General features: G+C 41.7%; 2 protein-coding genes across 2 annotated transcripts; both read right to left on the bottom strand.

Annotated features, from left to right (window-relative positions):
- Positions 1-1968: 1968 nt before the first annotated feature.
- LOC146552980 (uncharacterized) lies at positions 1969-6631 on the bottom strand. The gene is made up of 3 exons (XM_085255555.1): positions 6490-6631; positions 4946-5224; positions 1969-4459 (listed from the first exon to the last, which is right to left on the bottom strand). Exons 2-3 carry the CDS (start codon positions 5190-5192, stop codon positions 3915-3917), a joined length of 792 nt encoding a protein of 263 aa, XP_085111681.1. The 5' UTR covers positions 5193-5224; positions 6490-6631; the 3' UTR covers positions 1969-3914.
- Positions 6632-9618: 2987 nt separating this feature from the next.
- On the bottom strand, positions 9619-11999 carry LOC146552979 (tripartite motif-containing protein 16-like). The gene has a single exon (XM_085255524.1). The coding sequence runs from the start codon at positions 11973-11975 to the stop codon at positions 10296-10298; it is 1680 nt and encodes a 559-aa protein (XP_085111650.1). The 5' UTR covers positions 11976-11999; the 3' UTR covers positions 9619-10295.
- Positions 12000-13882: the final 1883 nt, after the last annotated feature.

The following is a 13882-nucleotide window of genomic DNA, read 5'->3' as shown; positions in this document are numbered from 1 at the left end:
CCAGTCAGCAGCACAGGCCCTGGGGTGGTGCAGATGGGTCCAGCCGGCAGTACAGGCCCTGGTGAGGCTCAGTTGGTTTATGCTAGCAGTACAGGCCCTGATGTGGTGCCTATGGGTCCAGCCGGCAGTACAGGCCCTGGTGAGGCTCAGTTGGTTTATGCTAGCAGCACAGGCCCTGGTGTGGTGCCTATCGGTCCAGCTAGGCCCTGGTGCGGTGCAGATGGCCTCAGCCAGCAGCACAGGTCCTGGGATGGTGCCGATGGATCCAGCTGGCAGCACAGGCCCCGGTGCAGTGAGATGGCCTCAGAAAACAGCACAGGCCCTGGTTGAGGCTCAGTTGGTTTATGCTAGCAGCACAGGCCCTGGTGTGGTGCAGACAACCTCTGGTAGTAGCAGAGGTCCCCCCCAAAAAAGACCACTTTCCAAGAATTTACAGAATAGTTTAAAATACTCTTTGTGTCTGTATCCAGGTTGGATGAGCGCCGAGTATTTGTATATGTGTGCATGAGGGTGGGAATGCATGTTTAGGTCTGTGTGCGCCTATTCGTCTGTGTCTATATGTCAGCTCGGGTCTTACACTCCACCCCCTTGGAACATCTCAGGCCCTCCAAGGTATGGAGGCTTATTTCCCCTCACCACACTCCCTGCTGGTGGCTGATGCCCTCAGACATCGGTGCGTTCTTGGTGTCCAGGGCTGGACGCTCAGGTCTGTACCAGCTCACTCCCCGGTACGGCTGCTTGGTGGGGCCTGGTGCCTGTGGCTCGGTCGGGCCCCTTGCGGGGGCTCGATTCACTCTGGCACAGCTGACTGCCTGCAGAGCCCGCGTGTACGTCACTGCAGCCCCCTCTGGCTTCTGCTCTGTGGCTGTTGGGTGACCCCTCATCTGGGGTTCTCCTCAGCTCTTCCCAGGAAGGTGGCACGGTTGCCCCTCCGGTGGTCCTCTTTGGGTGCTCGCACTCTGGGGGCCTCTGGATGTCTGGGGCCTGGATCTCCTCCATGCCTGCTTCATGCCCTGGGGGACGGGGCTGTGGCTCCCCACACCAGCAGATCGTTACATGGAGAAGCCTTTTGAATAGACGAGCACTCATCCACACAGGTGTTCACACACACAAGCTACACCTTTCTTGGCTGCTACCTCAAACCACATTATGCGATGTCAATCTTGCGTGCTGCACAATCACATTCAGTATTTAATATTTACTGTTATTTACACTTAGCTAGATTATTGCAATGGTGTTGTGTTATTATGTTGCTCTCTTTTTTGCTTGTTTTCTCTTATTTTCTTCTCTCAACAGGTGACCTGGGAGATATTTTTTAAGTGCCCTTTCTCACTGTCCCTCTTCCCCTTTTCTTTCTTTCTTTCTTTCCCCCAGTCATGTCTGTCCTATCTGTAACAACTGAAAATAAATTAAAATAAATAATAACAAAGGTTGATCAAATGGACCAATATGGCAAGGCCGTGATGGTCCATTTGGTAAATTAAGTTAGTTGGGCATCTTTTTTGGCCTTCAGACAATAATTCTGATGGCTAAAAAACGAAACGGGACAACAACAAGAAAAGAAAGAAAGAAAGAAAAAAGTAATAAAAATGTATCTAAAACATATTTTAAGATGAATCTTTTTATGACTGAGTAAAAAAAAATGCTAAAATTCGAGTGCAGTGTTGAGTAAAATGGTTTTATTAAAATTTAATTGACCCTTTGAAATTATTTGTTGGAAGTCTTAAATCCCACTGAACAGGGGAAGAGAAAGAGACAGAGACACAAAGATAGCAACACAGAGGTAAATAAACATGGAGACAAGACACTGAGAATAAGACAGAAGGGGAAATGCCCAAAGTCTCATATCTCTGACAAGTTAAGTCACTTTTATTCATAAAAAAACCCAGAACTTAAATATAATTATAAACCACACATAAACATAATCATAGAACAATTAAAAGTAAAACATACCAAAAACACATCAAATGGAGAGTGAAGCAAATATTATTAATAACAACAAATGCACATATTAATAATATAAACCAAAATCCTTCAATAAAAAGGCTACAAACAGAAACAACAATTTGAAACAGCAATAAGAAAACAGTGAAAGTGACTACAGATATAGACCTTCCTAGGGAGGCCTGAAGTGCAAACATACCCTCTACACTCCCTTCATAAAACAGGGGACCATGATTACCACCATAGTTGGCCGGTCTGAAGGCACTGACCTCAACGTCCATACAGACCCTCAACATACAGAGCCTTAAGGGACCGCAGGCAAATCTCATCCACCCCACCACCACAGTGATGGGCAAGTCTCCCTGCCCACTGTACAAAATGTGCTTCACAGACGTTGTTTCATGTTGTAAAGATTGTGCCTTAAAAAAATAGCCACAAGAAGTTTTAAAGAAATCTTTATTTCACTTTTAAGACACATAACCAACACCAACATACGAATCAACAGGATGAGCACATGCTGAAATTCAGTCTTCATGAAAATCAAGATTAAATCACAAAATGTTTGGTCTCATGTGTGTTTCTTTCCAGCTTTGACTCTGTGGAGTAAAACCTCTCCACTAAACAAAAAAATAAAACATCTCAGCAACTTTTTTGTCACCTCCACAGCTCAACACGATACAAATATCACATCAAATGAATGTAAATACGTGTTTCATCTTCATTACAGGTTTTAATGGAATATGCAACAAACAGAATTAGGGCTGTGACATATCATATGATCTGCAATAATACTGGTATAAATGTTTACAAAAAAGTGTGTTTAGAGGAACATCATGTGTTTGCATTCACCCCAATGAGTCAACCCCAGTCATGTCTCACAGCCAGAGCCATATGTCGGGCTCCAGTCACAGTTTGGTAGCTGAATGTTCGCAAAATATGCAAGAAAACTTTTCCCACTGAAAGTGAAAAAAGCAAACCTGTTACAACACTTTAAGCAAAAACACACTTGAGTACAACCGGGCTGTGAAGGCACGTGAGCAGGAGATACTAGCAGCAGTGATGTGCGACCCAAAGGTAAACAAATGATTCAACCATGCATCACTGGAGCACTCGCGAGTTACATTTCATATAACAGCAAGAGCAGTCAGTGGATGGAAATTACTGATGTGCTACACGGTGGAAAAGCAGGAGGTTAAAAAGCTCGACCCAAGATGAAACAAACCAGGTAGAATTTCTTTTCCTTATATGACAGAATTGTGCAGGCTCCGCATTACAAGGTTATTTTGGATATTAAGCTAGAGTGTAAGCACTTGTAATACACTTTTCTTAAAACTTCCAGGAAAAACACCCCTGAGGATACTTATGTGCTCATATTTCATGTATGCCGTGTCACTAACATTGCACTATAATGTTGTTCATAGAGTATTTAAAGGTAGAATGGGAGGCAGAGCCTTCAGCTTTTAAGATTAGACTTAAAACTTTCCTTGTTGCAGATGGGGGTCCCTCCCTGAGCCTGGTTCTGCTGGAGGTTTCTTCCTGTTAAAAAGGAGTTTTTCCTTCCCACTGTCGCCAAAACGCTTGCTAATAGGGGGTCATATGACTGTTTGGGTTTTCTCTGTTTTCATTGTATTATTGTTGGGTCTTTACCTTACAATATCAAGCACCTTGAGGTGGCCACATTTTCACACTTTGAATTAGCTAAGCTGTCATCAGTGACAGCAGCTCACTGGAAGAGAAAGATGGAAAATCCATCATTTACTTACACATATAAATGCTGCTGCCTGCCGAGCTGATAAAATGTACATTATTTTTTTTTAAATGTAAGTTTCTTGAAATATTATTTTGAGGCTATATCTCCCACCCCTACATACAATAAACAATACAGAGTTTTTTAAGGAAGGAGGTCATCTGATCTGCTCTGATCTGGCTTCTCAGTGGACTGCTTCATCTGACAGTTCTCCCACTTTTAACTAGTGTGAATCCTCATGTGTCTTTGTAACTGTATCCTCTGAATGAAGCTTCTCACCTGTGTGGATTCTCATGTGAGTTTTCAAGTTTATCATCAGGCTGAATCTTTTTCCGCAGGTGCTGCAAGAATGTGGCTTCTCACCTGTGTGAACCCTCATATGTCTCGTTAGTTTGGATCTGTACTCAAAGGTTTTTCCACAAATCTCACATTTCACAAACTTTTTACTTGTGTCAGTTTTACGCTGACTCTCTGACACAGGAAAGTTGTCTTGCTGATCTCTGCTCTCTGGTTCAGGAGAGCTGGAAGAAAGGAGATGTTCACTGTCCAGCTCTGGCTCACTTTCCTCATAAGTAGGAGCCACCATGAAGATAATAATGCCTTCAGTCTCCTGCTTCACTACAAGCTGATCTACGTCCTGACTGGTGCAAGGTTCCTCCTCTTCCTCTTTTATCTGTGGAAGCTCCGGATCCTCCTGGTCGAGGCTGAAGTTTCTCTCCTGGTCCCCAAAAACCAGTTCCTCCTCACATTCATGCTGTTGTGGGAAAGCTGAGGTGACAAATGGACAAAATTACTTGTCTTAGATAAATATAGAAGTATAACAAGAATGACTACTCGGCAGTGGTGTCTACAGCTGTCCATTTCCAACTCTACAACAGAGTTTAATCAAAATATCATCCGAAATATCATCATATCATTTACCCAGACCTGGAAACTGTTAAAATAAGATTTCATGCACTCACTTCTAACACGTTAGTAAATTTCTATGCACCAATCACAGTTTGTCCACCAATTACTGTTGGAAAGATGTTTATGTAAATGATAAGACAAACATCAGACAGAAGGGGAAATTTAAAAGTAGGATTAAAATATGGGGATAAAAAGCAGCGAAGCTCTCAGAAAACCTCGACTAACAATCAGCTGAGTTTATTTAAACACTGGCCTTGAAGAACTCTGATGTGTTTCCAAAATATCTTTATTGAATGAATTAAAGTCATATTAATTTTTAGGTAAGACCATTACGGTTTTACATACCCCTGCTGTGTAAGTTCATTTCAGGTTTCCAGATGTTATCCAGCTGTCTGAGCTGCTCTTCTTCAGTCCAGATGAGGCCTTCATCCTCCTGTTTGAGTACAATCTTTTCTACGTCATCACTGATGCAGAGTTCCTCCTCTTCCTCTTTGATCTGTGGAGGATCTGGGCCCTCCTGGTCCAGACTGGAGTTCCTCTCCTGGTTGGAGACCTGCTGGTCATACAGGCACTCCTCTTCCTCACACTTCATGTTAGGGGGAGATCTTGAGGAACAAAGGGTCACTGAGGAAAAAGGTTAATAATGTGATGACAGGAAAACACATCTGAGCAAATATAGTCCACTCTGAGCATGTCCTCATATGTGAGTGAAATTTAAACTGTACAAATGTGAAAAATGAAAGTGTAAGTTACTCTCGAGCTCTGATACTCTTATTAGGAAAGTTCAGAGTACAAATCATTCAGGTAGCTGCTGCCAGCTTCACGCTGCAAGTAAATGTTTGTCATTGTTGTAGATTAAACTGAAAATCTCACAGTGCCATAGCAGATAAGTACCAGTCAGGTTTCACAGCCAGTCATTGCACAGAATCAACCCAACTAAAGTCATCAGTGATCTGAAGATTATTAGGGACTCAGAGTTTCAGTCTTAGTTCTATTTGATCTCATTGCTGCCTTTGATACTGTTGATCATGACATTTTAAATCAAAGGTTTCATCATTTAGTTGGTTTAACTGGACAGTTCTCAATTGGCTCTCGACCTTTGACCCAGTTAAACCTCTCAGGTCATCAGGTTCAGATCTGTTAACTGTTCCCAAAATCAGATGTAAGTGTGCTAAGAGTGTGTTCAGTTACTGTGCTCCTGTTCTTTGGAGCATGCAGCCATAGTTTGCCTGCTGTGGCTGCATTCAAAACTAACAACTATGTTTCCATGCTTTGTGAATAACACTGACATCTGTGAGATTTGAGCTGATTTAGTTCGAGTTAAGACTGTTTATTAGAACATTACAAAGTTATTTTAAAAACTTCATCATTTTCTTGAACCCAAATATAATTCAGTTGAAAAATATACATTTTAACATGAGGTGAGGATGGTGGGGGAGGCACGATGGTCTTGTAGGGTTAGACCCTGATTAAGGGGTATTTTTGAAAGTAAAGCCCATCTCTCAAAGTCCCTGCCGGCCTGCCTCCACCTCGGGAAGTCTGTGGGTGCAGACGGAGGTGAGGAGCACCACAGGCGGCAGAGAACTGTCTGTAGCCCCGGAGTGAGGGTCAGAGAGCCGAAGCAGACAGCGAACTGTGGCACAGTGCAGAAAACAGAAGCTTTCCCTCCCTGCCTCCTTTATCTTAATCTTCTAAATAAATCTTCTATAAAGGCACTTTCTCTCGGTCTCAAGGTTTGTTTAATGCTAAAAGTTCACCGTAAAAAAGAGACGCACTTGTGTGATTAGCCGCTCCCTGATTTCAGTATGTTAGCCTACAAGCTGAGCTCTGATCAGGTCCTACATGAGTTGTATTCTTGTGTTAGTCCACTGAGACCATCGCAGTTTTACCTGTTATGCGTAACTTTATCTCGGGTTTCCGGCTGATATCCAGCAGTCTCTGCTGAAGGTTGATCTCATACTGGACGATCAGACGTTCTGTTAACCTCAGAGCAGATTTCTTCTGCAGCAGTCAGCCGGTCTCTCCACTATTGCTTCTAAACGAACAATAAAAAAAATGTAATTATAGAAAAACACTTCTGAGAAGATAAAGTTTTAGTTAAAGTCTGTAATGAGGGCATGTTGCTCAGCAACATTAAGAGTAAAAAAAACCTTTCAAACAAAAAAGAACTCACTTATTACTGACTGACTGATGATCTATTTTGGAGTTGATCTCGAAACTGATCTACATCTTGATATTTTTCAAAATAATCTTCACTATTGGGGGTGGCTGTAGCTCAGGCGGTAGAGCAGATCATCTACTGATCGGTTCGATTCCCGGCTTCACCTAGTCTGCATTTCAAATATCCTTGGGCAAGATACTAACTCCAAGTTGCCTCAAGTTGCTCTTTGATCTGTGGAATGTGTGTCTGAATGTTGGTAGAAAGCACTAAGAAAAATGTGCTTGTGCGAATGGGAGTGAGTGGGTGAATGCACAAGTTTTGTAAAGCGCTTTGAGTGCTCAAGATTGAGTAGAAAAGCGCTATATAAGAACCAGTCCATTTAAAACTCCCTGTCATGTTTTCACGAATACACATTAAATAGATCTGACTGATACAAACTGTAGGTTTAATATTAATGTTAACACTTCAGAAAAGCGATTACAGTTTTACCGCTGGTCTGTAAATCTTTCTCAGGTTTCCAGATGTTATGCAGCTGTCTGAGCCGCTCTTCCCCGCTCCAGACGACGATGCCTTCATCCTCGTGTTTCACTACAAGCTGTTCTCCCTCTTGACTGATGCAGAGTTCCTCCTGTTCCTCTTTGATCTGTGGGGGATCTGTGTCCTCCTGGTCCAGATTGAAGTTCCTCTCCTGCTTCCAGACCTGCTGGCCAGCCAGATCTTCCTCCTCCTTACACTTCATGTTGATGTGGGACTTGAGGAACAAAGTAAAAAGAAAAAGATTAGACAGGTAAAGGTGCAGCCTCAGTCAGCAGGGCTGTACACTGTGAGCATGTTGCTCACATATGTGAGAGAGGTTTGTACAAATGTTTCAGAAGCACCATGTGACTCCCTCTCTTTGTTGGAAAGTCTTATTAATTCACTTTATAACTATTACTTTGAAGATAAATTTCTACCATCACAAAAATATTATGACCTCTTTAAAAACAAACAACGGCAACTACATGACTTAAATTCCATGTTTAGATGAAGGTAATGGTCAATGCCTTTTGACAGGGGAAAAACCTCCACACAGAAGAATCTTACTTGGCTGAATCATAAATTATTCACCATGATTAAAACTGCAGATGAGCAATAATCTGCATTTTATTTTAGCCAAAGAGGAATGTTTCTGTTTGTCTGTGATCTGACTTTTTCTGCTGGCTCCAAATTTCATTTTATCCTGTGTAAGTTTGTTTCTCTTCCTGTTAACTAGCAAAGTCAAAATCACCTTGATTCATTTAACTTTAATTCAATTATAAATGTAATCATTTTATTGAACAATTAATTTCATTTCAATGAAAAACAATTACTTAAAAGAAAGAGATTAAGTTGGAGAGAGACATGTGGCCATCTTTTAGTGAGTTAGACCCTGATTAAGGGGTATTTTTAAAAGTAAAGCCCATCTCTCAAAGTCCCTGCCGGCCTGCCTCCACCTCGGGAAGTCTGTGGGTGCAGACGGAGGTGAGGAGCACCACAGGCGGCAGAGAACTGTCTGTAGCCCCGGAGTGAGGCGTCGTGAACCGAAGCAGACAGCGAACTGTGGCACAGTGCAGAAAACCGAAGCTTTCCCTCCCTGTTTGGTTTTGATGTGTCTCATGAAAGTCTATTGTTAAAAGTTGACCTTTAAAAAAAACGGACGCACTTGTTTGATTAGCTGCTCTCTGATTTTAGCCTGTTAGCTTACAGACTGAGCTCAGATCGTTCCTGTGTTAGTTCATTGAGAACATCACAGTTTTACATACCTGCTGCGTGACTTCATCTCGGGTCTCCGGCTGATATACAGCAGTCTGAGCCAGTGGCGGATCTCATCATCCTGGACGACTGTTTTTAATGTTTTTAACCACGGAGATTTCTTCTGCATCATCAGTCTCTCATTGTTAAACTCTCCCAGAAACTGAAGACAGTTGTGCCATTTCCGCGCTTCTTCTTCTTCTATTGAGTAGACGGCAGACTACACATGTCCAAGGGTAATACTGTCCTCCTCAGGCCATTGGCATCAAGTCAAAGCCTTAAAGTCTGGTACTTTGCGCATGGTCATTTTTTACGAACAGCAGAATCACAAGACAAAGCGTGCCAATGTTTATACTTTTCACTGTGACTGCCAAATAGATGAAAAAGTAGATGTTAAAAAACAACTTATAGTTTTGTCATTGGGCTGGTAGAAAGCTATGAGTTTCTGTCCCTTTGTCTGACCTTAGAGACTTATTTTAAAAGGAAACATTACAATCCTTTAAAGCAAGTATTTTCACCTCTGTTCCCCCCTCTGTACTTAGCTTTTTTGTTGTCATGTCAGTAATTGTCCAGTTGATGGCTCCCTTGGATCACAAGCCTGTCTCATGAGTCCAAGTGAATATATTCTTAATAAACAGCTTTGAAGAATTTGTGACCAACTTTGTTTAATTCGGAACATCATCATCATGAGTCAAACTCACTCTTGGATCTACAAAATATTTAACAAAAACAAACATCACTGAATCATAAGGTATTTGCTCCAACTCTTAGTCCAGAAACACATGAGTGAACTAGATCAGCTGCTCCTCCAGTTCAGCTGTGGATTTATATCATTATTTATATTTGTAAAGTGGATATGCAGTTTTTCAGTACTAATATAAGCATTTTATATCATTGCTTTATTGACAGATGTTTGGTGTTCAAGGTCAGGCATCAGTTTGAAAAAAACAAACAAACACACTGAGTTGAACTTGAACTTCCTACTGACAAAAACTAAAATTGGTGCAAAAATAACCAGAAACATATAAGAAGCATCCTGGAGGTGCTGCAGACAAGATAGGACCAATAACATGTCAACAGGAAATCCTTTTTACTAATTTGTTTATTTCTTTTTAGATTTTTACTCTCCATTTTAAGCCATGATGTTTGCTGATACTGTGTTCCTACTGTTTGTTCTCATTAATAGTTCTGTTTTTAACATTCTGTGCTGAAGCTGGAGGAAATGTTTCTACAGTGTCAGATGATACAGCTCCAAACTAAATAAGTGACTAACTAACGATGCTTTAATACACTTTACTATAAATTATGATATAGTGCACTTTCTTAAAATTTCTTATTGCTCTGTAATTAATTGTTTTCTTTATAAATGTACAAATGAGAATAAAATCTGTGTGATAAAGGAAGGTCTGTAGACTTCTCTGTTAAGATCAGTGAAGAGAAACAACAACATACAAATACCTAAGAAAAATATTCAGTAAACATTTAGAAGATAGAGAAGTTTATGTTGTCATGTGGAGAAATTTTTCAAATAAAAATATCCATAAGCATTGATAGTCTCCATGGCTGAACAGACACAGGAAAGAGCTCCACCTATAAAACGTAAAAACATCAAGACAACATGTTGAAGATGTCGAGGTACTGCCCATAATGTTTGACTGACATCTGATTTATGTGCAGCACATAAATACCACAATAATGATGGAGAGAAACTAAAAGGGAACTAAAATACAGATTTAAACTTACAACAATATGAAAGACTTCAGTCTATTTCACTTTAATCAACTCAGCAGTGGCTCCATAATCATAGTAAACCAACAGTCCAGCATAGAGCGGCTGAGTGAATGTGGTCTGGACTCTGTGGAGGAGAGTCATGGTTTCAGAGACGCTGTAGAAGGACAAAATACCTGCTCTGTGATCCAGGTACACTCCTACTCTGGAGGAACGAGGACCTGAGACAGGAGTTTCAATGTTGTTGTACAAAAATGTAAAACTGTTGTTGTTACAATCTAATGACCAAGATTTGTCATTACGTCCAAATAAACATTCATTACCACCTCCTTTTCTGCTGATATTCTTGTATGCGACTGCTACATAACCTCCTCCCCCTCTCCACTCCACCTCCCAGTAACAACGTCCAGTCAGACTCTCTCTACTCAGGACCTGCAACCATCCAGTGAATCTGTCTGGATGATCAGAATAAGACTGTTGTTGTTTCATAAATGTTGCTTTTCTGTTCCCCTCTGATAATAACAGCTGTTTGTACGCTGTGTTTGGATCCAGTGTGATTTCACATGAATATTTTAAGAATCCAGCTCTGGTCTTTGGCTCTGGTGGATCTGACAGTAAAACATCCACTTCAGTGACTGTCAGTGAGATGTTTGTCCATTCCTCTCTCAGAATGTCCTGTAGTTTATCTCTGACCTCTGACACAGCTGCTGTCACATCCTCAAAGTAGCTCAGAGGACGGATATTGATGCTGGATGAGTCTGTAGACTCACTGAGTGCTGACAGTGAGGGGTAGTTGTGTAGAAACTGGATGTGATCCTCTGTGTGTGAGAGCTGCTTCAGCTCAGCATCTTTCCTCTTCAGCTCAGTGATCTCCTGCTCCAGCTTCTCCTCAAGCTCTTTGACTCGACTCACTTCAGTTTCCTGCTGGGATCTGATCTGCTGCTTCACATCAGAGCTTCTTTTCTGGATGAGATGGATCAGCTCAGTGAAGATCTTCTCACTGTGCTCCACTGTTTGATCAGCAGACTGATTGATGGCCTCCACCTCCTGTTGAAGCAGCTTCACATCTTTCTCTCTGTCCTGGATTCTCTGCTGGATGTTTTGTCGACTCACCTCCAGCTCTCTCTGCCTCTCAGTCCTTTCTGCTGCAGCTGAGACTGTGTCGTGGCCTTTATGTTCATCCACAGAGCAGAGATAACAGATACTCTGCTGATCAGTACGGCAGAACATCTTCATCACCTCATCATGACGAGAGCAGATCTTCTCCTGGAGCTTCTTGGAGGGCTCCACCAGCTTGTGTTTCTTGAATGTAGGTGAATCATAATGAGTCTGAAGGTGTTTCTCACAGTAAGATGCCAGACAGACTAAACAGGACTTGAAGGCTTTCATTTTTCTTCCAGTGCAGACATCACAGGCCACATCTTCAGGTCCATCATAGCAGTGATCAGCAGGAGCAGCTTGGAGTCCAGTCTTCTTCAGCTCCTCCACTAAAACTGCTAACATGGTGCTTTTCACCAGGACAGGCCTCGCTGTGAAAGTCTGTCTGCACTGAGGGCAGCTGTAGATTTTCTTCTTTTCCTCTTCATCCCAGAAGCTTTCAATACACTTCATGCAGTAGCTGTGTCCACAGGGAATAGTCACCGGATTCTTCAGTAGATCCAAACAGATCGAACAAGAGAAGGTTTCTCGGTCCAGCTGAACTCCTTTCTGCGCCATTTCTCCTCTCAGTGTCAGTGATTGTGTAAGTTTCACTTCCTTATTATAGAAACTGGTCTGACCTGATCTGAACAACAAGTGTTGCTGCTGTGAATGGGGCCTGCCAGCTCTAACACACGTTGGTTACACCCATCTTCATAATGTAGATCTAAAGGGGAGGGAACACAGAACGATATGGACAGACAGGAGGTGCTGAGCTAGAGAGCAGGAAGAAGAGGAAGGGTTTTCATGCTGCGATTCATTCCAGAAAGCAGGAAGAGGCTCTGTGTTTAATTGTTTTTCTGTTCAAACCTTTAACTAAATAATATAAATGTCAATAACTGGATGCCTCTCTATTCTTTTTGTTAATCTGCTAAATGAATAGTTTGTTTCTTTTAACAATTCAAATAGCAGAAATGAACAGCTGACAGCTTGTCAGACTCAGACTGTAAACCATAGAGACAGTTTATATATACATTTAGTCAGGGCAGTGCAGAGATGTTTAAAGGGGCGGGTGCTCACAGTTAAAAAGGGCACATAGAAGCAGGCTGAAGAACAACAACCCACATTCATCAAGAATCTAATATGGAATCACATCACACTACATCACTGTCATCAGGTGGGCACAATGCAAAGCAAACGTAGCCCATTTTTTACCTGATGGGGTACAATGTTGCTGTTTGGGGGGTTGCTTCTGCTCTTGCTGCTGATAGTGCTGGAGGGCAGGGCTGTGTTGATCTGAGACTGTAGAGATTAAACAGTCCACAGGAGAGAGGGTAGCTGATTAAACAAGTGTTATGAGATAATAATAAAACGCAAAGATTGGTCACGGCGCTTGGAACCATAAGGCAACAAAACTGGGAAATAAACTAAGCTCTGCCTGTGAATCACTCTTTGCCTCTCTTCTTCCTTCCATCTCCTCATCTCATCTATCACATTCCACTTGCTGTCCATCTGAGAACGAGGCACAGTTTGCTATTGAATCCATCTATTATTTAATTATACATTTTAACAACTCTTGCACCTAATCCATAATAAAGCAATGATAGAAAAATGTTATAGAACAAAAACTTTGTGTTTATTATGTCTGTGAAGGTTCTCAGTCATCCAGGTCATCGTAGTCAAATCAGCTTGCAAAGAAAAGCGTCTGGACTTGTTTAAGTTGCTTGAAGACTGTTGAAATCTCCCAATTCTTTGAATCTTTGGGCTGAAGGAAGGACAATACTCGGTGTATAAATGCTCAATCAACAATCATTTATTTCCATACAATTCAACAGTCAGAGCATTACAACGTCCGGACGGGAGAGATGCCTGCAGAGGTTCGACAGCATGTCTCAAAATGGTAGCAACTTTCACAGACTTTTATAGCTAGTCACAGCCCCCCTCTTTGTCATAAAAGCTGCATCTTCACATGTTTTTCTAATTCTTAGCGAGCCTGGCTCCTGACCTTGCCTCCCTGTCTTTCTGTGTGAAGCAGGAAGGGGGGTAAGGAATGTGGTTTTATCTCTTCTGCCCAGACACCTAGTCTCCCTCTTACAGCCTTCTTCACATGATTCAGCAATAAAACATCTCAAGAAAACAGTGTCAGACATTCACAGCTGATCAAGGATACAGAGTAATGCACACTTTGTCTAATGAACTACAAATGATTATGTTTCTTTTATTCAAGAGTATAATAGAGACTAAACTACATACATAGCACACCATTAGAACTAAAGGATAATATATGGCCTACAGCTGTTAAGCTAATTTACTACATTGACTACTGGTCATAAAATGGCATATGTTTAACTACTAGTCTCAACAAGACTTTTCACCTCTCATCACCTCTCATCCGAGAAGCTTCTTCAGTTCTAAGATCAAATGGTGGGGAGTCCCAGATTTAAAACTAGTGGGAGTATCCCCCCACAGAGGGACAAAAGGACCCC

The sequence above is a fragment of the Mchenga conophoros genome, linkage group LG18 (assembly GCF_057382185.1).
Source record: "Mchenga conophoros isolate Kocher_MC1m ecotype Shallow Benthic linkage group LG18, M_conophoros_male_GT1.1, whole genome shotgun sequence".
NCBI classification, from domain to species: domain Eukaryota; kingdom Metazoa; phylum Chordata; class Actinopteri; order Cichliformes; family Cichlidae; genus Mchenga; species Mchenga conophoros.
Note: the sequence above shows the minus strand (reverse complement) of the source record. Positions and strands in the feature narration are given on the sequence as shown.